The sequence below is a fragment of the Carlito syrichta genome, unplaced genomic scaffold (genome assembly GCF_000164805.1).
Source record: "Carlito syrichta isolate Samal-C Ts95f unplaced genomic scaffold, Tarsius_syrichta-2.0.1 Scaffold306787, whole genome shotgun sequence".
Classification (NCBI taxonomy): domain Eukaryota; kingdom Metazoa; phylum Chordata; class Mammalia; order Primates; family Tarsiidae; genus Carlito; species Carlito syrichta.
This window is the reverse complement of record NW_007250883.1, coordinates 151,363-176,448: the sequence shown is the minus strand read 5'-3', so window position 1 is coordinate 176,448 and position 25,086 is coordinate 151,363. Positions and strand designations below refer to the sequence as shown.

The 25,086-nt window shown below is 37.6% G+C and overlaps 1 protein-coding gene across 1 annotated transcript; it reads left to right on the top strand.

Annotated features, from left to right (window-relative positions):
* Positions 1-213: 213 nt before the first annotated feature.
* On the top strand, positions 214-25,086 carry GTPBP10 (GTP binding protein 10). The gene is made up of 10 exons (XM_008063381.2): positions 214-246; positions 6,773-6,966; positions 8,757-8,848; positions 10,166-10,310; positions 13,123-13,196; positions 14,838-14,890; positions 17,254-17,361; positions 17,875-17,952; positions 22,773-22,896; positions 24,698-25,086. Exons 1-10 carry the CDS (start codon positions 214-216, stop codon positions 24,958-24,960), a joined length of 1,164 nt encoding a protein of 387 aa, XP_008061572.1. The 3' UTR covers positions 24,961-25,086.

Sequence of the window (25,086 nt, the reverse complement as noted above, 5' to 3'; positions counted from 1 at the left end):
TTCCTCCGCCTCCGGGGGTGGGGGAGCATAGGAGGCTCGGAGCCGCAACTGCGCCTGCGCAGTCCCGGCGGGCGCGCACCGCAAGACGCATGCGCTCGTGCCCGGCGCCTGCGGGGGCGGGGCGGGTGGCGTCGCGGTCGGTGGTGACGTCTCAGGGCCGCGCCGCGCGCTCCTTTGCCGCTTTCGCGAAAGGGATCCTGGCGTGTGGCTGTCATGGTTCGCTGCGGTTGCGCGTCCTTCAGAAAGGTCCGTGCCTGGTGTCCTCCGCTCCAGTTGAGGCTCCCTCGCCCCGCCCTGCCCAGCGTTTCTCTCTGGAGGCCTCTCTCCTCGGTCTCACCTAGTCCTCTCCGCCCGCCGCGGAGTCCGGCCTTGCCCGTAGGGGTGGGAAGGGCGCGTCTACCCAGCGTGGTCGGGACGGTTTAGGGGATTTGTGTGCACGCAGGATGAGGAGCTGAGGTACCTGCCTGCCGTGGCTCAAATATTGTAGTGGTGTTTACTTCATTTAAGTAATATCCGTAGTCTGTTCTTACACATTTTTTTTTCTCGAGGATACTCTTAGCATCTTTAACGATTTTTTATAGGAAACAAAAATGTGTAATTGACCTGCCGCCTTGCAGAAATTGTGGTTTTTGTGCAGTGTCGGTGTGAGAAGCGTCTCCGTAAAAATTTACAGCTGTTTAAATTTTGTAAAAACGCTTATAGGGTCCTTACTAATGTTTTTTGCATCTTGCCAGCATCATGCTTTGGCCATATTTTTACTTAAGACCAGAGTGAAAAATTCCTTCTAAGTGAGGCTCCTAAACTTCTGAATTTGACGAATCTACAGTAATAAAAAAGTGTGACGTGTTGAACAGAACTTTAAAGACCCTCTTCAAGAGTATATCAGAATGGTCAGTGTTTCAACTTTAAAACATTCCCAAGTGTTTTTGATAACAGTTGCCATGTGTCAGAACTAGAGATGTGAGATCATGAATTTAAGAAATTGCCCTGTAAAGTATTTTTATTTTTTGTTTTTATTCCAGTAGCTTTAGGGGTTACAAATAATTTTTTCTTACATGGTTGTACTGTATAGTGGCGAAGAAGTCTGGGCTCTAAGTATACTCTCCACTTCCACCTGTACACATTGTACCCTATGGGTGACTTTTTCATCCTTCCACCTCTTCTCTCTCCCCGTTGTGAGTCTCCCATGCCCATTATACCATATCATCCTCTATACCTTTGCAGATCCTTAGCTCCCACATGCGGTGTTTGGTTTTCTGTACCTGAATTAGTTCACTTAGGGTAATGTTCTCAAATGCCATCCAAGTTGCTGCAAACGGTGTTCTTTCTTTTGATGGCTGAGTAGTATTCCATAGTGTATATATACCACATTTTCATTATCCACTGATAATGATGGGTATTTAGGTTGATTCCACATCTTTGCAATTATGAATTCTGCTGCGATGAACATGCCAGTGCATGTGTCTTTTTTGTATAATGACTTGTGTTCCTTTGGGCATATTGTAAGGTATTTTGATAGTCTCTGGGAGGTTAACACACAGGTTCTTTCCCAGAAATAAGTTCTTGATTAAGTGAAGAAAATATAGGTAAATACTAAATGCTGTATAAGATTTTAAAATATATAATAATAAAGATATAATTAGATTGCTGAGAGAGCTAGCAAAGTCAGTGTAAAAATTGATTGGAAATATCAAGACATTAGAAAATGTGACTCTCAGGTGAGTTTATTATAATAGAAAAATATGACATTCTATGTAAAGGACAAGTGCATAGTTGCATGTAGCCATGGCAGTGCATCATGTAGTATAGAGCAAAGAGGAAGTGGAGATAGGAAGGGGTGAACAAATGGAAATGATATTGAAAGGAGGTAGGCATGGCGGCTTGTGCCTGTAGTTCCAGCTACTCCGGAGGTTAAGGCCAGGAGTTTGAGACCAGCCTGTAACATAGTGTGGGAGAACCCTTCTCTAATAAAAATTAGAAGGGCATGGTGGTGCATAACTATACCCTCTACTCAGGAGGCCATGGTGGGAGGATCACTTGAGCCCAGGAATTCAAGGCTACAGTGAGCTATGATGGCACCAGTGCACTCCAGTCTTTTTGACTAAGGCCCTGTTTCAATTAAAAACAAAAAAAGATATTGGAAGGATAAGTTAAAGGCTTTGAATATACAGATAACCTTTGAATAGTGAGAGGGTTAGAGGTGCTGACCCAACTCCTCACCCAACCCGAAACATTGAAAATCTACATTTAACTTTTGACTCCTCAGAAACTTAAACAAACTGCTAGTTGTTTGCCTACTGTTAAACAGAAACCTTACCAATAAGATAAACAGTTGATTAAACACGTTTTCTTTTTTGAGACAGAGTCTCATTCTGTCACATGAACTAGAATGCAGTGGGGCTATCTTAGCTCACTGCAGCCTTGACCTCCTGGACTCAAGTGATCCTCCTACCTCAGCCTTCCAAGAAGCTAGGACTACAAGTGTGCACCACCACCATGACCAGCTAATTTTTTTATTTTTTGTAGAGACAAGGTCTCATGATGTTGCCCATGCTGACTTCCACCTCTTGGTCTCAAGCCATCCTCCTGCCTCAGCCTCCCAAAGTGCTGGGATTATAGGCATGAGTCTCAGTGCCCTACCCTAAACACGTCTTTTGTATGTTATATGTGTTATATACTGTATTCTTTCAATAAACTAGAAAAAAGAAAATGTTACTCAGCAAATCATAAGGAGGGGAAAATATGTTACTATTCATTAAATGGAAGTGGATTATCATAAAGGTCTTCATCTTCCTAGCCCTAACCTCGAGTAGGCTGAGGAAGAGAATGGCTTGGTCTTCCTGTCTCGGGGGTGGCAGAAGAGTTGGAAAAGGAGGCAGGCAAAGTCTGGGTAACTTTTTATGAAAGTACATCATAATTTCTGTCTAATGGTTTTGCTTTTTCATTTTGCTAAAAATGTTTCTATGAGAGGGAGATCCCCCAAAACTGGAATTTATTTATAAAAAGTTGTATCTTTATTCTTGTTTAAACTTAAGTCACCTTCAAAATACTCTGTTTGTTGCAGTACATCTATGGAGACACCTGTTCCACGGCTCAAAACAGTTTTTGAACTTGTCAATTTTGATGCCTTTTAGTGCTTCTGCTGCTTTTGTTTCCCCTTTGAGGACTTTTTTCATCTGGGGAAACAAAAAAATTGCTCAGGGTGAGATCAAGTGATTAGGGATGGTGGGTGCTGGAGACCAGCTCCAGCCGGGTTCAAGGTACCCAAAGGTGGAGACGGCGTTGGCGATTGGGGGGGAAGAGGAAAGAGAGAGAGCGAGAAAGAAAGAGCCTGGACTCCAGTCTAGTGCAGAAGATAATGTGTTATTGGGAATTACAACGGGTCTTTTATACACAAAGTCAGATGTGGGAGGCGTCCCCCACCCACCAGAAACCTTAAGCCATGAAAACTTAATCAATGATTGCCTGTAAACCCTTTTCACACATCTTCATCATCTGGCACTAGTTCAGAAGCACTCATCTTCAAATAATCTTCTGTTAATTCCTCTGATGTGGTGTCTGTTAGTTCTTGAATTTCTCCAAGATCGATGTCTTGAAAAATCTCACGCCTGCCCCACCCACCTTTTTTGTCATATCACCAAACTCTTTTGTGATTTCCTGGGTTGGCTCTGTTGTAAATCCTGTGAAGTTATGCACAACAACTGAACAGTTTTTTGCATCAGGTATTTGGTGTTTGGGGTTTGATGGTTTTCATGGGTTTTTCTATAACAGTGACATCTTTGATGGTGTAATCCTTCCAGACTTTCGTGATGTTCTGTCAGTTTTCTTCCATAGTGTTGGCAGTCCTTTCTGTAGAGTACTGTGTGTATTGCACCTCAGAGGTCTGTAAAATCCTCTGATCTAGAGGCTAATTTAGGGAGATTGTATTTGGGGACAAGTAGATCATTTATGCCTTTGGTGTTGAACTTATAGGGTTGTGGGTGACCAGGGGCATTGTCCAATAGCAGAAGAACTTTACAAGGCAGTCCCTTATTGTCCAGGTACTTCCTGACTTCAGGGACAAAGCATCAATGGAACCAATCCAGAAAAATGACTTTATTTCTTGTCTAGGCCTTCTTGTTTTACAACCAAAAGACTGGCAGTTGGTATTTATCTTTTCCTTTCAAGGCTCAGGCGGTTAGCAGCTCTATAGTTAAGGGAAGTCCTGATCATAAACTCAACTGCATTTTCACAGAACACTAGATTTAGCCTATCCCTTCAAGCCTTAAATCCTGGTACTCACTTCTCTTCCTTACTAATAAATGTCTTTTGTGGAATTTAATACATTTTTTGTCTGCATTAAAAACCTCTTCAGGAAAATATTTTTCTCCTCTATGATTTTCTTTTTTTTTTTGAGTTGGAATCTCACTCTGTTGCCCAGGCTGGAGTGCAGTGGCATGCTCATGGCCACCCCAGCGACGACCCACTGGACTCCAGCAATCCTGCTTCAGCCTTCCAAGTAGCTAGAACTAGAGGTGCACGCTACTACATCTGGCTAATTTTTGGTTTATTGTAGAGACGAGGTTCCACCAACTTGACAGGGCTGGTCACGAACTTGCAAACTCAAGCAATCCACTCTCCCAAAGTGCTGAGATTACAGGGTGAGCCACTGAGCCCATCTACAATTTTCTTAATAAATTTTGAGAACTCATCTTCTGTCTCTTGGCAGGTGGAAGCTGCTTCTCCTGTTATCTTTACTCTTTTTTTCTCTTTCTTCTTTTCCTTCTTTTTCTTCCTTGCTATTAATAGCTCACTGCAACTTCAAATTCCTGGCCTTAAGTGATCCTATCTTTGCTTCCCAAAGTGCTGGGATTACAGGTGTGAGCCATCATGTTTAGCTGATCTTGATGTTTTTTAAGCCAAACCTCTTTCTAAAATTATTAAACCATCCTTTGCTGGCATTAAATTCTCCAGTGCTAAATTCTCCTTTACCTTCCTTTTGCTTAAGTTGTCATATAATGACTGCTTTTTCAGAAGCCATACTAGCGTTTATAGATTTGCTTTTTTTAAAAAAAAAATAATAGCAATCCTGCACCCACATAAAAGCTGCATTTTCAATATAAGATAAAGACGTATTTCACAAAAAGTGCAAGATTTTCATGCCTGCTGGCATAACTACAGCAACGGCTTTGTGAATTTCTGTTCCTTTCTTTCTTTTGTTTAAATGTTCCTTGTGCTGGATTCATTTATCTTGAAATATCGGGCAACTGTAACTGCAGAAACTAATCTATGATGTATATCAAGCAATTCAACTTCTTGTAATATCATAGCTTTGCTCTTGGGAACACCTCCAGCATCACTAGTGGAATTTTGTGTGGGTTCCATGTTGTTGTTCAAGATTTGCTGTATAGCGCTAATCACGAAAAAATGTAAGAGCACTGCAAGAGATCACTTTTTATTGCAGTATGAAATTTGCTGGAGGAACTAACTGCTTATGTGGAGATCAACATAGCAGGCATTTTAAGTGGATGTTTACAACACTTGAGCTCACCACAGTAGCAACAGGAGGTGGCTGCAAAATTATTACAGTTAGACAGTATGTTCTGCAGTTAATTTTATGCAGTTATGATCCAATACTGCATCTTAACATCTGTTTACATTTCTTTTGACTATGAATGGCACCATATATGGTCTGTGTTTGTGTGCCTGCTTTGATAAATTTTAACTTTTTATAATAGATGTTTGTATAGTTTATGGAAGTACATGATATCAGATCTATTTCAGAAAAATATCTCAGACAAGTTGGAGGATGCATTCATGAAGACATGACTATTCACTGAAAGACCATTTAGAAGCTAAAGTTTTGGTCAGGATACTAGGACAGTGGCACTGGAAAGAAGAGATAGCAGTGCCTTCGGAAAAGAAGCAGATCTATTGTGCAGTCTCAATGTATAGATAAACCATGGTTCCATTGTTTGGGAGAACACTGGAAGAACAGATTTTGTCTAGGGAGAAGTTTGGTTTTGTTATGTCAGTATTTGTTTTATAGGTGACTTGTTTATTCAGCTGTTATCTAAGAACAAGTTACAAATTATAGGAGTTTCAAATATGAATTAAATACAGATTCTTCTCTCAGATGTTTTAAACTACTAAAATCTTAAATCCTGGTGGAGATGTCCAATAGATTCAACACAGAAAATTACTCACCTAGCTAAGCTATTGGTACAAGCAGAGATCACCCAGAGGAGATAATCTAAAATGAAAAGAAAACCAAGGTCAGAGCCCCTAAGGATAGATAAATGGGACAGTAATTGATAAAATTAAAACAGGGATCTAAGAGCTGGGTGTGGTGGTCATGCCTATAATCCCAGCACTTTGGGAGGCAGAGGTGAGAGAACTGTCTGAGCCCAGGGGTTTGAAGCTAACCTGGGCAACTTGGCGAGACTGTCTCTACAATAAATCAAAAAATTAACTGGGCATGGTTCCAGCTACTTGGAAGGCTGAGGTGGAAGTATCACCTGAGCCCAGCAGGTTGAGTGTGCCACTGCACCCCAAAATAGGCAACAGAATGAGACTACAACTCAAAAAAAAAAAAAAGAATTAAGAGAGATAATAAAATAGGAAAGGGAGGTCACTCTGAAGGTTAGCTAAGAAAATGTTATAGAATTGGCATACAGAAAGCCATTATTGATTTTTTTTTTTCCCCTAAAGAAATTTTAGCAGAACAAAACTAGAATGACTTCTGAGTTGATAACACCTTTGGTATACAAATGTTCTCTCTCTCTCTCTCAAGTATGGAAATTTCATCGACAATCTAAGACTCTTCACCAGAGGAGGAAGTGGTGGAATGGGTTATCCTCGATTAGGTGGAGAAGGTGGGAAAGGTGGCGACGTCTGGGTTGTAGCCCATAAAAAAATGACGTTAAAACAACTTAAAGACAAATATCCTCAGAAACGGTTTGTGGCTGGAGTAGGAGCAAACAGTCGGTAAGTACTTACTGAATAACTTAAATTCTACAAAATCAAACCCTCCTGGAAAAAAAAAAACAAAAGCCTAATTGGTAATTTAAAGTAAATTGTTTCCTGTATCTGTAACCGAGCAAAAATCTAAAATGTCAGAACTCATTAAAGATTGATTTTAAAGAACACTTTAGAGTTTTTAGACTTTTTCTTCTTCCAGTATCTATCTGTGTTCTTTTTGTACTTCTTCTGTAGAAACAGAAAATGATCTAAATTCCCACTGTTCCAGTGTTATCTTTGATAACCTTTAGGCAAACTTATTAATCTCAACCATGATACTCCACCCCACCACCATTAAGTCAGTCACCCATAATTCTTCTACCCAGAGATAACCACTATTAACTTTTTCTTTGTTTAAAAAACTTTGTTACTCAGTAGATTTTTTTTAAAAAAAATTTTCTATGTATTTACACAAATATAATTATATGGATAACGTTTTGGGATACAAAAATGAGAGCACAATATTTTATAACCACCTACTTTTACCTAATCTTTTTTCATGTCAAAATTATTCATTAGAGCTGCATAATATTGTAGTATTAGACATGATCATTCGCCAGGCTTGGTGGCACAGCCTGTAACCCCAGCACTTTGGGAGGCCAAGGCGAGTGGATTGCCTGAGCCCGTGGGTTTGAGACCAGTCTGGGCAACTTGGTGAGACCTCATCTCTACGATAAATCAAAACTTAGCTGGGTGTGGTAGCGTGCACCTGTAGTTCCAGTTACTGGGGCTGAGGTGGAAGGATTGCCAGAGCCCAGCAGGTTGAGGCTGCAGTGGCTGAGAGGTGTGCCACTGCCCTCCAGCCTCGGTGACAGAGTGAGACTCCACCTCAAATAAATAAGTGATCATTTATTTTGTCATTTGTCTATTTAGGTTATTATTGAATTTTTTTTTTTTTTTTTTTGCTATTATAGCCACAGTGCAACATTCTTGTGTAGATAATATTTAACATGGCTGTTCAGTTTTTTTTTTTTAGTAAATTCCCAGAGGTAGAATTACTGAGTTTGAAGTTTGCACTAACTTATTCTTTTTTTTTCCTTTCTCCATTTTTATAATACAGAACACATGTAGTATTTTGCACAGCTGTGGAGTTGGTTTTGTTTTTCCATTTGTACCATTTCATGGTCAAACCAACTTATTCTTTCATGAGCAGTTTGAGAGTAGCCAAACTTGCCTCTTATAATTTAAGTACTCATTTGAGATTAATTTTTTTTAAAGTTTGTTATTCAGTGGATTAAAAAAAATTTTTTTTCTATATTATTTGTATCGTAGCAGTCATCTCTTCATTTCAAGTGTGTAATCTTTTAGTTAATGGATAGTTAGCTTGGTAACTTAAATTTTAAAAAAAATACTGTGTTTTGGCCAGGCACAGTGACTCATGCCTGTAATCCCAGCACTTTGGAAGGCAGAGGTGAGAGGATTGTCTGAACCCAGGGGTTTGAGACCAGCCTGGGCAAGACCTTGTCTCTACAGTAAATCAAGAAAAATTAGCCGAATGTGGTGGTACATGCCTATAGTTCCAGCTATTTGGAAGACTGAGGCACAAGGATCACATGAACCCAGCACGTCGAGGCTGCGGTACCTGGACGACAGAGTGAGACTCTGATTCAAAATAATAATAATAATAATCATGTGTTTGGCCATTTAACATTAGCCAATAGAATTGATTGCTACTTCTCTTTATAAATCATATTTTCTTGAAGTATAAACTTTAATTTAGGAGTTTTCCTTATTTTAATTTAGCTTTTTTTTTGTAGGGTTAGTGCACTGAAAGGCTCCAAAGGAAAAGACTGTGAAATTCCTGTACCTGTAGGAATTTCAATAACTGATGAAAATGGCAAAATTATAGGTGAGTATACTGTAGCTTCTAAAGTAATTAAAATGTGCACATTGACCAGTTTTGGTGGCTCAGCCAGTAATCCCAGCACTTTGGGAGGCCAAGGCAGGTGGATTGCCTGAGCCCATGGGTTCAAGACCAGCCTGGGTAACTTGGCGAGACCTCGCCTCTACAGTGAAAATAAAAAATTAGTCAGACGTAGTAGCATGCACCTGTAGTTCTGGCTACTTGGAAGTCTTAGGTGAAGGATCGCCAGAGCCCAGCAGGTTGATGCTGGGGTAGCCGTGAGCTTGCCACTGCACTCCAGCCTGGGTGACAGAGTGAGACTCCAACTAAAAAAAAAAGTACACATTTTCTAATATTGTTTGGAGGTTTGGGGGAATAACTTCTCTTGAATTTCAGAATAATTTTTTTTTCTTTTTAGTCAGAGTCCCACTCTGTCATCCAGGCTAGAGTACAGTGGCATGCTCACGGCCATGCAGCCTCAACCAGCTGGGCAGGTGATCCTTCCGCCTCAGCCTTCCAAGTAGCTGGAACCATAGGCATGCACCATGATGCCTGGCTAATTTTTTTATTTGTTGTAGAGATAAGGTCTCACTAAGTTGCCTAGGCTGCTCTCGAACTCCTGAGTTCAGGTAGTCATCTCATCTCCACCTCCCAAAGTGCTGGGATTACAGGCATGAGCCACCACTCCCAGCCGAATAATTTTTTTAACTTTAATAATGTCAGCTGCTAACTTACAGAAGAGCATTTTAAACTTATATAAAAGTTGTTCAAAATTGACTGTTAGATTTAAGATTATTTTGAAGATATAAGAGTGATTTCTTGGTTTTAAAACATGTAACTTAATATCTTTTCAACTGCTTACAAAATTGTTTTTCTAGGGTCAGACTTTAAATAGAAATTTAATCCTATTGTTTCGCTCTATAGATTTGTAAAATGGAACTTTCTGGCGTGTACTTCTGAAAGAATAATAACATATTAGTGATTTCACTTTTTTTTTTTTTTTTTTGAGTCGGAGTCTCACTTTGTCGCCCAGATTGGAGTGCAGTGGCCGCTCCCGGCCACCACAGCCTCGACCTGCTGGGCTCCGGCAATCCTTCCGCCTCAGCCTTCCGAGTAGCCGGAATTACAGGCGCTACCATGCCCGGCTAATTTTTTGATTTATTGTAGAGATGAGGTCTCGCCTGCCCTGGCGGGTCTCGAACCCGCAGGCTCAGGCAGTCCACTCACCTCAGCCTCCCAAAGGCGCGGGATTACAGGCTGAGCCACCGAGTCCGGCTGATTTCACTTATTAATCTTTGCTATATTTCTTTTCCTCTTTTTAAGGAGAGCTCAATAAAGAGGAAGATAAAATTTTGGTAGCTGAAGGAGGTCTTGGTGGTAAATTACTTACAAATTTCTTACCATTGAAAGGCCAGAAACGAATAATTCACCTTGATCTCAAACTTATAGCTGATGTCAGCCTAGTAGGGTAAGTATTATTCATATTTTTATTATTTTACTCTCAGAAAGATAGTTTAAGAATAAGAAATAAGTGAAAATAGTACTTTGGGGCCAGAATTATTTCTAGCTTATGGAATTTGTGGATTGTGTATGCACTTTGGCGAGACCTCATCTCTACAATAAATCAAAAAATGAGCCGGGCATGGTAGCGCACGCCTGTAGTTCCAGCTACTTGGAAGGCTGAGGCGGAAGGATCATCAGAGCCCAGCAGATCGAGGCTGTGGTGGCCGGGAGCGGCCACTGCACTCCAATCTGGGCGACAGAGTGAGACTCCAACTCAAAAAAAAAAAAGAAAAAAAGAGAATATACTGCTAAATACTATTATTTTCAAATTGTCAACATAGAGTTTCATAGTTACTATTCCTTTGTACAGGAAGACTAGAGCAATTGAATAGGTCAGTGGGAATGTTAGAGAATGAATAAAGAAAAACCAAATGTAATATGAGAAGAAGCTTAAATAATGTTACCAGATAGTAAGGAATAAAATTAGAAATCCAAACAATGTTATTTACAGAAATGGTTAAATACTCTTACAGATCTTAATGGAGGCATTAAGGTATTATTAATCCAAAGGCTAAAGACTTGTACAGACTATCACAGTATTTAAAGTTATGCGCTGTTGGATAGCAAACTGAATCTTATGCTATATTTTTGAATTGCGTTTTACTATTGAATTGTACTGTTTCTGTATCCTTCAAGCCTCTGCTAGGATCTGTCTATTCTCAGTACTGGAGACCTCATAGGACTGTCTTCTCCCACCAGCCTTCATTCTTTCATTAAACAGTGCTGCTTATCTGTGAGATTTGCAGTGCTGCTGCCCACTGGAGGGGGATAGATAGCAAGATTCAAAGCAGATAAGGGAAGGGAAAGCTTCAATTTGCATTTTCCTCTCCTGTCCCTCCCTTCCCTGGCCCTTCCACAGTGTTAGCAGTTGTGCAGGTGGAAGGCTTAAGGAAAGACCAAGACAACTGCCTTACATTACACAGTTGTGCAAAAGGAAAGCTTAAGGGAAGGACAGGGACAACTACTTTATTACACAGTGTGTACGTAGAAGGCTTATGGAAGGACAGGGACAACTTTACACAGTTGAGCAGATGGAAGGCTTATGGAAAGGCAAGGACACCTGCCTTATATTACACAGTTGTGCAGATGGAAGATAAAAGGAAGGACAGACAACTGCCTTATTACACTGTTGTGCAGATGGAAGGCTTATGGAAAGGCAGGGACTACTGCCTTATTGCTACTGTGTTGTAAATCTCTAACTCTGTTCCTTGCTCTCTCAGAGCTTCTAAGTCCTTTTCATTTTCCTCTCCAGCCTTGTTACCTCTTTACTAGACTCTTAAGTCTGAATTCCTCACTTCTTACCCTGCCTGACAGCCACTGGGTCTCACCAACATTGATTTATGTTCTGCTATAAGTGCAGAGCACAGTCCTTGCATTTATGAATGCTCAGAGAATGACAGAGTGAGACCCTGACTCCAAAAAAAAAAAAAAAATAAAGAGGAAAAGAGCTTCATAGAGCTTGTACATTTCTGTAGAATTACAAATTAGTTATTTGCAAAATATTACACCAGTATTCCAAATGAAAGTTTGGCAGATTTTTTTGAAAGAAGAGCATTCTCAAAAAAAATTTTTTTGAGTTAGGGCCTCACGCTGTTGCCCAAGTTGGAGTGCAGTGACCTGATCCCCATTTACTGCAGCCTCGACCTCCTGGGCTTAGGTAATCTTTCCACCTCAGACTCCCAAATAGCCAGGACTACGGGCGTGCACTGCCACACCTGGCTACAAAGCTGTACACAAATTTTTTGCAGTGTTATTTATAATAACAAAAAAGTTGGAAACAACCTTAATTCTATCAATAGGAAGTTAGTTAAGTAAATTACACTTCACCATTGAAAGGTTTTCACATTTGAAAGTGTTCATCTGTTCCAACTGGAAAGTAGTCTTGCCAAAAAAAATCAAACCTGAACGTGAATGACATTTTATTACTACTGCCAATTTTTTATAGAAAATCCAGAGCAAAAGAGCATGCTAAATGATACCCTGTAGATGCCAGGGGAAAAAAATCAAGACTGTGGAAAAGAAACACTATAGGCCTGATGACCCAGTTTCTTTACAAATGAAATTGCTAATGCGGAACAAGAAACTGAAAAGAGATTTAAGAGACAAATCAGCCATTGTAATGCCTAGACCATTATTTGGGTCCTTATTAAAATAATTCACATTTTTAAAAAGTGTATTGCCAGTATAATAGTGTTTGTTGGAGCTAGGTGATAGCTAAATGAAATTTAGCTAGGTGATAGCTAAATGAAATGAAATTTATTACTCCTCTCTATTTTTTGTATATGTTTGAAAATGGTCATAATATTTTTTTTAAAAAAACAATTCACAAAACAGTATAAGTAATATCTTATCAGTGTTTGGCTAGAGATAATAGGTTGTAGTTATTTTTGGTTTGTTTTATTAGTTTTTTTTTTTTTTTTTTATGATTTCCGTGTGTGTGTGTGTGTGTGTGTGTGTGTATTTTACCATAATTAGAATAACAATTATTTTACCTCCTTAATCTTGAAGCATCTTCATTGTCCTGCTTGAATTTATCTTTGCCTTTTTCATAAATATATTTCACTCACAAGTTTTTCAAGATTACTTGAATTTATTTATATTCTACTTTTTAACCCCAGAAATATTCAAGAAGTCTACTTAAATCCTTAGGAATTCAGAGATAAGCAAGTATTAATAATAATATTGTTGAAATGTGTAATTTTATTTTCTCATTTCAGGTTCCCAAATGCTGGAAAATCCTCTTTACTAAGTCGTATTTCTCATGCAAAACCTGCAGTTGCAGATTATGCATGTAAGTATAATTTGATTGTGTATTTTAGTGGGTGGAGGTAAACTTTAAAGAGGACTATTTCTCTGAGTATGAATATACAACTCTGAGGATAGCCTTAATTTTAAAACTTTTGGCAGATAAAATACATGCATTTTCCGTCCATCTTTGAAACTTCTATTCCCTTCAGTAGTTTCCTTTTTTTTTTTTTTTGAGTATGAATCTTACTCTGCCATCCATGCTCACAGCCACTGCAGCCTCAACCTGCTAGGCTCAGGTGACCCTTTCCCCTTAACCTTCTATGTAGCTGGAACCACAGGCACCATGCTCAGCTAATTTTTTTGATTTATTGTAGAGACGAGGTCTCACCAAGTTGCCTGGGCTGGTCTCAAACCCCTGGATTCAGGCAGTCCTCTCACCTCTGCCTCCCAAAGTGCTGGGATTACAGGCATGAGCCACCGTTCCTGGCTCAGTATAGGTTCTTATATGTGTTAGACACTTTATTACATTTATTTCTCTGTTGCATAATCATTTACTTGGTTTAGTTAGGATTTTATGAGCTATCTACCCTGTATCAAACACTGTGATAAATACTAGGAAGGCTGAGATGAATTCAGCAAATATTTATTTCTAGAAACTCCATAGAGTTCTGGGGTTACAAAGACTGGTAAGCAGAAATAGCTCCTGTTTTGACTTCTTTTGAACTTACAGACTAATGGGGGAAGGCATATATCTATCACTAATAAACATAAGAGAATATGTATAAAGGGGTTCTATGACTTGGACTGAGATATGAAGAATAAGTATGGATTAATTAGTGAAAGGGAGTGGAGGTTAAGGATCTTTAAATCAGAGGAAATAGCATATACACCAAGGCCTAGTGGTGGCAGAGAGTAGATTTGTGTGTCCAGAGAGCATAAAAGAGGAATTGAGATGAGACTGAAGATTTAGGTCGGAACTATATCACGTAGACCATGTGGGCTGTATTTGATCTTTATATCTTAAGAGCAATTTGAAACCTTTAATCAGTGTATAAAATGACTAGATTTGTTCTTCAAAGAGATCGCTCTGACATAATATAGAAAATGGATTGGTGTGGGACATAAAATGATCAGTGGAACTTTTAAGACTCAGTAATTAGATTAGGCCTATGCAGATTTTAAAAATCTGTATTTGTCCTTTTGCAAGTACATTTTAAATAACAAAGATAATTATAGTTTCCATTTTAGCAAATTAGAACAAAATCTGAATTAAACTGTCCTCAGAAAAGAAATGTTGCTTATTCTATGTATAATGCCAAGACAGTTTTAAGAGTACCAGCCTTTATTCTAACCTTAATTTATTATTGTTTTTTCTTTTTTCTTTTTTTTTTTTTTTGAGTTGGAGTCTCACTCTGTCACCCAGACTGGAGTGCAATGGCTGCTCCCGCAGCCTCGACCTGCTGGGCTCCGGCGATCCTTCCGCCTCAGCCTTCCAAGTAGCCTGAATTACAGGCATGCGCTACCACGCCCAGCTGATTTTTTGATTTATTGTAAAGATGAGGTCTCGCTGCCCAGGCAGGTCTCAAACCCACGGGCTCAGGCAATCCATTCACCTCAGCCTCCCAAAGGCGTGGGATTACAGGCTGAGCCACCAAGCCTGGCTTATTATTGTTTTTTCTTTTAGTTACAACACTAAAGCCTGAACTTGGAAAGATCATGTACAAAGATTTCAAACAGGTGGGTATTTTTAAAGCAAAACATGATTAGAAGTGAAAGTATTTGGTTTTGGTACTTGAACTTCATAATATTTGTCTGTTTCTGTGGTGTTAGGAGGAAAAGAGTAACAAAGTTTTTTTTTTATGATAAGTTAAATTGTGGTCAGATTAATTCTGCTGTGCACTATAATAGCAAAATATTGTATAAAAATTAGGTCCAGTTTGTTGCTACAACACTGTGATGTCTTTATATCCTTAATCTCTATTCCTTCTCATTGCAAGTTTTTCTTTTGCCAGCATTTTGGATTATTGATCTTCAGTTTCTAAAAACACTTTCTAAAGTTCATGGAAATGATTTTATTCTAACTTTCTTTTTAAAAAGGTTTTAATGAGAATTTGGTCTTATCTAACTATTAAATTTTTTTTCCTTGATAAGGAAGAACTGTAGATCTTCTGTAAAACTGAAATGAAGGAAAGTAACAACACATTAAAATATGTCATATACAGTCTGGCAGTTGTGATTCTTAGCATTTACCTAAATGAGTTGAAAACTATGTTCACACAAAAACCTGTACATGGATGCTTTTAGCAGCTTTATTCATAATTACCAAAACTTGGAAACAACAAAACTCTCCTTCAGTAGACAAATGGATAAATAAACTGTGGTCCATTAGGCAGCAGACCCTTGTTTGGCTCTAAAAAGAACTGGCCTATCAAGCCAGGAAAAGACATGGAGGAACCCTCAATGAAAGAAGCCATTCTGAAAAGGCTACATACTGTAAGATTCCAATTACATGACATTCTGGAAAAGGCAAACCTTTGGAGATGGCAAAAAGGTTAGTGATTGTCAGGGTTAGGGCAGAAGAAGGGAAGAATAAGCAGAACAAAGAGAATGTTGAGGGCATGCTGTAAAGTACTGTATAGTATACTATTCTGAATGATGCTGTAATGGTAGATGCATTATACATTTGTTGAAACCTATGGAAGCACAATACCAAGAATGAACCTTAATGTAAAGTATGGACTTTGGTTGATAACGATGTGTCATGGTAGGTTCATATAATTCTGTGACATAATTCAAAAAACAAAAACTTCATATTTACTTACAATGATATAGTAAAACATTTAAAACTTCAATTATAATATAGAACATGAAATAGTAAAATTATAAATACAGTATAAAATGAATATACAGAACAATATTTAGAGGGAAAGACAATGTTGTTTATACCTAACTTCTAAGGGAAATCGGTAGAGAACCCCCATGGGAGATTTCAGGTCATGAGACTTCTGTTGTGCATACTACTTGTCATAGCCATAACTTCCTTTAAGACTCTGAATTCTTTATTCACACTGGGCAGTAGGTGTAGAGCAGTTTCTCATCCTTTATTACATTTCAGAATTATCTGGATGGCTTAAGAACAGCAATGATGCTTGGGCCCCAGAGATTTAAAACCAAATCCCTTGGAGGTAGGCCCTGAGTTCTCTGGGTGATTGTGATGCACAGTGGACTTTGAAAAGCACAAGTGTTGAATGATAGTTAATAATTCTTACCCCCTCCAAAAGGAGTATAGGAACACTTTGTCCTTTTACTTTATAAGGATGGTCGATAATCCTGCTGGTATAATACAAACAGAAAAGCAACAGTGGTGCCAAAGAAACAATTACAAATTGAACCTAAAACTACAGAGCTATATTTAGTAAATGCTGCTGAATTAATATCTTTGTAAACTTTTATGAATTCAGATTGTAAATGTTGAAATTCTAGCCAGGTGCAGTGGCTCACACCTATAATCCCAGCATGTGGGGAGGCCGAGGCAAGAGGATTACTTGAGCCCAGGAATTCGAGACCAGCCTGGGCAATGTGGCGAGATCTCATCTCTACAAGAAATTTTTAAAAAACTAGCTGGGTGTGGTAGCGCATGCCTGTAGACCCAGCTACTCAGGAGGCTGAGGCGGAAGTGTCACCTGAGGCCAGCAGGTTGAGACTGCAATAGCTGTGAGTGTGACTGCACTCTAGCCTAGGTTCCAGTGGCACTTCGAGTCAAAAAAAAAAAATTTGAAATTCTTTGAAAAGTTAATACTAAACAATACCATTTAAGGAATTATAAATTTATGTGATTAATAAATGTTAAATTCTTCCCTAAGATTCCTACATTGTTTAGATTAATAAGTAAAAATGGGACTTTTATATCAGGTAACAAAAATATTTTAATTCTTGAAAATACCATATTTTAATTTTGCTGTAAAGATATCTTGGCTTTTCAAAAATGTGATAACCATAAAGGAACTGTTTTTATTTGAAATATGAAAATTTTGGATGTAATTGAACTTGTGGTTTTCATATATTTTCTTTTTCACCAAACCATTTAATTTTGATATTAGATATCAGTAGCTGATCTTCCAGGTTTAATAGAAGGAGCACATATGAACAAAGGAATGGGCCACAAATTCCTCAAGCATATAGAAAGAACTAGACAACTACTTTTTGTTGTAAGTCATATGCATACCAATGTGATATTCAAATGAATGTAAAAACTAGTGAATTTTACTTTTTAAATAAATTTTTTATAAATAAGATTTAAAGTAGTAGTGTATGTTACTCCATTAGGTCTGTATAGGGATAGACATGGCATTGTTTACTGTATCAGATGTAAGTCTTGCCATATTTGTCAAAATTTAATTTAAGATTTCTAACATATTACTTTATTGTATAGTATCTCTTTCATACTTCATTGATGGTGCTAGAGTTATATATGAGAATGTTTAAATTGGTATAAATTGTCTTATCTGTACTAGTTTTTCATTTTATTAATGACTCATTTTATGAGAATATTTTGTTATTTTGATACTGCAATTTCTACTTCTTATTTTGAATTACTAAGTTACAAGTGGAGTACAGATTGAGAAGTTATTTTAGCTTGTAAGAGTAAAATGTTTTAAAACATAGACGTGTATGGCTATTCTTAATGTTAAAGGCTGACTCCTTCCCTCTCTTCTTTTTAGGTTGATATTTCTGGATTTCAGCTTTCTTCTCAAACTCGATACAGAACTGCTTTTGAAACAATAATACTGCTTACAAAAGTAGGTGTCCTGTTTTATTGCATTCTGCATCTGGTCTAATATATGGGCATGTAGTTCTCTATGAAATACCATAATTAAAATAAATGTATACTCCACCTTTTTAAAGCTTTATATCAATTAAATAATTAAACTTGCTGTCTCCAGTTTCTCAGTATTCATCTACTTCTTAAACTATTGCAGTGTAAAAACCACTCTGAGGCTTCAAATCCCCATTATGTACTCATCAGACTTCATCTTGCTTCAGCTTTGACACATCTGATTCTTCTGGAAACATTCTTATTCTTCATGACCCATAATCCGATTTTCTTTCTTAGTCTATTTCTCAGTCTGCTTTTTAGGCTCTTTTCTTTAAGTAACATTATCCAGAGTTCTGTCCTAACCCATTGTGAAATCTTGTCCACTTCTGTTACTTTAGTTACAGTTACTGTACTGAAGACTGTATCTGATATCCAGGTCTTTTGGTTGTGCTTTAGACCAGATGTCTGCTGGACATTCCATTAGGCACTCAAACATAATATGTATAAAGCTGAACTTTCTCTTTTTTAAAAAAACTCCTCAGCCACCCTTAGAACTTTACTAAATATGTAAACCAGGACCTGCATGGTGTTCTTGATTCTTTCATTTCACCATCTACATCAAGCCCTGCCAGTTTTATTTCCTAGTTCTCTCTAAAACCCATCCACTTGTCTTCTTCCACACAGTTATAATCATCAACCCCTCTCACTTGAGTATTAAATTAGGCCCTTTCTGATCTCCCTGCTTCTAGTCTTGCTTCTCTTCGGTCCAATTTTTTAATATGGCAACTAGAGTGATCTTTGTAAAAAAAACCAAGCTGATATTTGTTCCCTACTTAAAATACTTTGGTCTCCCACTGCTGTTAGGTTAAAGTCTAACCTGAATATGGTTTATGAAGTCTGGAAGTCGGGGCTCCTGCCTAGCAGACCCTCTCCCTAACCTTCCTTCACTGCTACATTTCAACCAAATGATTTCTCTCTAGTACAACATGATGTTGCTTACTTCTAGGACTTTACAGATCCTATTTCATTTGCCACTTTTTGTCTATAATGACCAATGACACTGTGAACATATATGTACAGGTTTTTGTGTAGGTATCTATTTTCATTTCTCTTGGAGATATAAATATATACACACACACTTAGATGTGGAATTGCTGGATCATATGGCAACTCTTTGTTTAACATTTAGAGGAATTGTCAAACTTACAAATTGGCAGCACCATTGCGCCATTTTGCAATTCTACCAGCAATGTATGAGGGTTCCAGTTTTTCCACATGAATGCCAACACTTGTTATGGTCTGTCATTTTTATTTTAGTCATCCTAGTAGGAATGCAGTGGTTCTTATTTGCATTTTTTTCACAATTAATGATGCTAAGTAACTTTTCACGTACTTATTAGCTATTTGTATATCTGGAGAAATGTCTATTCAAATTCTTTGTCCCCTTTTTTTTGAGTGGTCTCACTGTTACTGAATGGTGTGCTGTGGCATGATCACGACTCACCGCAATCTTGACCTGGGCTCAGGCATTCCTCCTGCCTCAGTCTTCCAAGTAGTTGATACTCACAGGCACATACCACCATGCCCAACTTTTTGTAGAGACAAGGTTTTGGCTACGTTGCCTAGACTGTTCTGAACTCCTGGGCTTAAGCAGTTTTCCTGCCTCTGCCTCCCAAATTGCTTGGATTACAGGCGTGAGCCACTGCACCCAGCCTCTGTGTCCATTTTTTAACTTAGGTAACTTTTTCTTTAATTATAAGTTTAATATGAAATACATGATTTGGAATATTTTCTTTGCTTCTGTGAGTTGTCTTTTACTTTCTGTATATATTTTGTGTATCCTTTGAAGCACAAAACTTGTTTGTTTGTTTATTGTCCCAGTTTTATTATTAAAGTATAACTGATAAAAATTGTATAATTTAAATTGTACAAGTGATGTATTCATATATATACACACACACATATTGTAAAATGATTACATTAAACTAATTAATATATCACTGTCTCATGTATTGTTTTTTGAGATCAGAACATTTGAGACCTACTCTCATTGCAATTTTCATGTATATAATACATTATTATTAACTATAGCCACCGTGTTATACAGTAGCTCTCCAGAACTTATTCATTCTAACCAAAACTTTGCTCCCTGTGGCCAACACCCCCATCCTCCCTACCAGTCCGTTGGCAACCACCACTCTGCTCTCTACTTCTGTGAGTTCAACTATTTTATTTTATTATTTCTTATTTATTTATTTTTTGAATCAGAGTATCAAATTGTCACCCAGGCTGGAGTGCAGTGGCACACTGCTTATGACCACCGCAACCTTGACCTACTGGGCTCAGGTGATCTTTTCACCTCAGTCTTCCAGGTAGCTGGAATTATAGGCATGCATTACCATGCCCAGCTAATTTTTTGATTTATTGTAGAGATGAGGTCTCACTGTGTTGCTCAGTCTGGTCTCAAACCCATGGGCTCAGGCAGTCCTCTTGGCTCCACCTCCCAAGGTGCTGGGATTACAGGTGTGAACCACTGTGCCCAGCCAAGTTCAGCTATTTTAGATTCTACATATAAGTGAGATAACGGAATATTTGTCTTTCTTTGCGGGGCTTATTTCACTTAGCATAATGTTCTCCAGGCTCATCTGCGTTGTCATAAATGACAGGATTTTCTGTTTTAAAAGCTTTAATAGAATTCCATTGCGTGCGTATATGTGTATATTACTTTTTTTTAATCCATTCATCCATCAAATAAACACTTGACTAGTCTATATCTTGGTTATTGTGAATAATGCTTCAGTGAAAATGAAAGTGCAATTATCTTTTTGACATACTGATATCATTTCCTTTGGATATAAACCCCAGAAGTAGGATTGCTGGATCTTATGATAATTCTATTTTTAATTGTTCTAGGAATCTTCATACTGTTTTCTTTAATGGCTGTACTAATTTTTATTCCCACCAACAGTATTCGAATTTCTTTTTCTTCATATTCTCAACAACACTTGTTATCTTTTGTATTTTGATAATAACTATCCTACCAGATATGAGGTGCTATATTAGTGATACTGAGCATTTTTTTCATTTATCTGTTGGTCATTTGTATATATTTTTTTTTATTTGTGTGTGTGTGTGTGTGTGAGAGAGAGAGAGAGAGAGAGAAGGTTCTACTCTGTTGCCTAGGCTGGAGTGTACTGCAGCCTGGACCTCCTGGACTAAAGCCCTCCTCCTGCCTCATTCTCCTGAGTAGTTGGGACTATAGGCATGTGCCACCATGCCCGGCTAATTTTTTATTTTTTATTTTGTAGAGGCAGGATCTTGTTATGTTGCCCAGTCTGGTCTTGAACTCCTTGGACAAACAATCTTTCTACCTCGGACTTCCAAAGTGTTAGGATTACAGGTGTGAGCCACCATGCCCAGCCTGTGTGTCTTCTTTTGAAAAATGTCTATTCTGATCCTTTGGCCAATTTTTAAAATCAGTTCCATACTACCCAAAGTGATCTGCAGATTTAGCACAATTCCTATCAGAATTTCAGTGGCATTTTTCACTGAACTGAAAGGTCAGGCTTCGTGAAATAGAAAAAACAATTAAATTTTATGGAAACAAAAAGCTTCTGAATAGCCAAACAATCTTGAGCAAAAAGAACAAAGCTGGAAACTTCATACTACCTGATTTCAAGATCTACTCCAAAGCTATAGGAATCAAGGCAGCATGGTACTGATTTAAAAGCAGGCATATAGACCAATGCGACAGAATAGAGAGCCCCAAAATAATTCTATGTATTTATGGTCAACTGATCTTTGACAAAAGTTGCCAAGAACACAGACTAGGGAATGGTAAATCATGTTGGGAAAACTAGATATCCACATGGAAAAGAATGAAATTTGATCCTTATTCCATCTCATATATAGAAGTCAACTCAAAACAGATTAAAGCCTTAAAAATAAGACTTAAAACTGTAAAATTACTAGTAAGAAACATAACGTAAACTATTCTTGACAGTGGTCCAGGTGATAAGTTTTTGGATATGATGTGTAAAGCATAGGCAACAAAAACAAAAGCAAAAACAGAAAAATGAGATTGCAGTAAACTAACAAGCTTCTGCACAGTGAAGGGAACACTCAACAGGATGAAGAGACAGCCTATGACATAGGAGGAAAAAATATTTATAAATCTGATAAGGAATTAATATTCAAAATATATAAGAAATCCAAACAGCAAGAAAACAACCCAAAAGTTTTAATTTTGATGAAGTTCCATTTATCTTTTATTTTTGTTCTAATAGAATTGATGTCTCACTCTTTTACCCAGGCTGGGGTGCAATGGTACCATCGTAGCTCACTGTACCTCCGACTTCTGGGAGCCTCCAGCAAATCTTCTGCCACTTGTCTGTTCTTTTGTTTGTGCTTTGATGTCATATTTATGAAACTATTATCTAGTCCAAGGTCACAAAGATTTACTCCTAAATACATTACTTTTTCTGAGAATACTACAGGTATAACATTAAATTATCATTACTGACATCTGAATTTTATCTTTGTGAAATCCAATACCTGTATTTGGCTCTAGACACAAAATTACAGTTGTCTTTGGGATGTCATGTGAGTTAAAATATACTAATACTTGACTTGAGAAGCATTTTTTCTGACTTTCCTCTGTTAGTTTTGTGATCGTTGGGATTTCTTGCATTTCACTTACATGAATGGGCTTTAGGTTACCCAGACCATTAAATAAATTACCAAATAGATGATTTATGTAGGTACTTCTATAAAATTATTTGGTTTTTCTCTTTTGATTCAAAGGAGTTGGAGTTGTACAAAGAGGAACTTCAGACAAAACCTGCACTCCTGGCAGTCAATAAAATGGACTTGCCAAATGCCCAAGATAAATTTCATGAATTGATGAACCAACTCAAGAATCCTAAAGGTAAACCCATTTAATGCTAATTTAATGAATACTTTCTATGTGCAGAGAATGCCAACTGCTATAATCAGTGGAAAAGAAGACTGACAGTTTCTACTCTTCAAAATCATGGTTGGTCATGTTTGAAGAAAGAACATAGAGCACATAAAACATTTAAATAACACTGTGACATAATAATTAAATTACAGAATATGAGATACGGAGAGTAAGTTAAGGGAGACAAAAGAAAGATGAATTTGAATTGAAAAGGTCAGACTTCACGAAGAAATAAATCTTAAGTTGGGTCCATTAAGACTGTATGAGGCTTGGATGAATGAAGGAAAAAGTATCTACCTGTGAAGTCTTTTTGCTTTCATTAATACACTTCACAACCTCTTCATTCCCCTAGTATTATATTCCATAAAATTAATACAGAACTAACAGTTCTAAAGTGGTATGTTTCTTTACAACACCAACTCTATAGGTCTCTGAAGAGCATTAGTCTTCTAAAAATAACTGTTTTTCCTATGTATGTGTGACACAAAAAAATAGATGCTATTACTCCAAAGGATTTATTTATCTGAAATTTCCTTTATGGATCACTTTGTGTAAAGGAATTCGCTACAGTTTTGAATATGGCACAGCCTATCCTATGGAGTAATGCTTTCATTTTTCAGTCTGGCGGAGAGCCTCATGCACAGACGAGGAAATGTAGGGTGTGTGGTAAGTGGCCACCAGGCTTTTCAATAGTACTGATTTCTTCATGTTTTTATCCTTGATAACAATTGGGAAAGATAGATCATAATGCATTAGGACTAGCAGACAAAATCAGAAGGTCCTTTCTTTCCTCCCAGGAATCTTTTCCCTGTGTAGTTTACATGTTGCATTATCCTCTATCTAATATTTTACTCTTGGAATATATTTTCTGATATTATTAAGTAGTCTTCCTTCTTTAATGTCATTTGCTTTATAAGGTCGTTAGTTTTGTTTGCTAGTTGGTCTTGCAGAGAAGGAAATGTTCAAAAGAAGTACTAGAAGGGAGGGTAACTCAAGAATTGATAACTGTTCTGGACCATCATGTAACATAATATAGGCCCATTAGTGAGAATTCCTGAGTTAGCCTCTCTGGACTTTCTTGGGGCCTCACAAAAGCAAGCTTCATGTTGTTTTGTTGCTTCTCTTTCAGTCCAGCCTTTCTAGTTCATATCATTTAATCCATCCAGTCAGTATCCTCTCCCCTTTCCCATTGCCATGATGTCAGGGAAGAGTAAAAGTAGTATAATAGCTGTTAGCTGCTGTGGGGCGATAGATTAGACTCCTCTGAAATGATCTTCCCTTGAACTCTCCCTCCTGCTTCTTTGATTTCAGTATGGATCCTGATGATAAACCTATACTTTTGGGAAGTCAAGGTCTTCTGTATACTAAGGCCAACTGGAATATCCTAAATTATAAATGATGTTATTTTTACATAAAGTTTATCTCAAAGAATCTATGTTGACTTACCTTATTGAACCCTACTCCAAAGCAAATGTATTACTTCTTTAAATAAATCATTTCTGTGATGTGTCTTCTACTTATACTTAGTTTGGTTTAAAATATATTCATCTGACAAATATTTACTTACCATGTACTTGTCATCTGCCAAAAATCTTACCACTGTCAGCAGTAAAATCCAAAGGTTCTAAGAGCTTGTTAGAGAAGGGATAAAAGGAATTACAAATGCTCCATTTTTGGTTCCCTGATTCACAAATCAAAACTCTACCACAGTTGTGACTTACTTTCAAAGACAGTAGAAATCAGTTTACCTTTGTGTTCTTTGTTTCAGATTTTCTGCATTTATTTGAAAAAAACATGATTCCAGAGAGGACTGTGGAGTTCCAGCATATTATCCCCATATCTGCACTTTCTGGAGAAGGAATTGAAGAATTAAAGAACTGCATCAGAAAATCACTGGATGAACATGCCAACCAGGAAAATGATGCATATCATAAGAAACAGTTGCATAATTTACAGATTTCCAATACACTGTCTTATAGTGAACCATCATCAGAGTGCACTGTTACTAGTTCCAGAATGAATATAATTTAAGTCTATTAAAAGTAATATTGATGGAATACTATTTAGCCTTAAAAAGAAGAAAATTCTGAAATTTGGGACTACATATGGGAAACTGGAGGACATCGTTAAATGAAATAAACCTGGCACAGAAAGACA

Coding starts and splice junctions, on each gene's coding strand:
- GTPBP10 (XM_008063381.2), top strand. CDS start 214: ATGGTTCGCTGCGGTTGCGCGTCCTTCAGAAAG. Junction 17,953..22,772: donor CAATAATACTGCTTACAAAA/GTAGGTGTCCTG, acceptor TTTGATTCAAAG/GAGTTGGAGTTGTACAAAGA. Junction 22,897..24,697: donor CCAACTCAAGAATCCTAAAG/GTAAACCCATTT, acceptor TCTTTGTTTCAG/ATTTTCTGCATTTATTTGAA.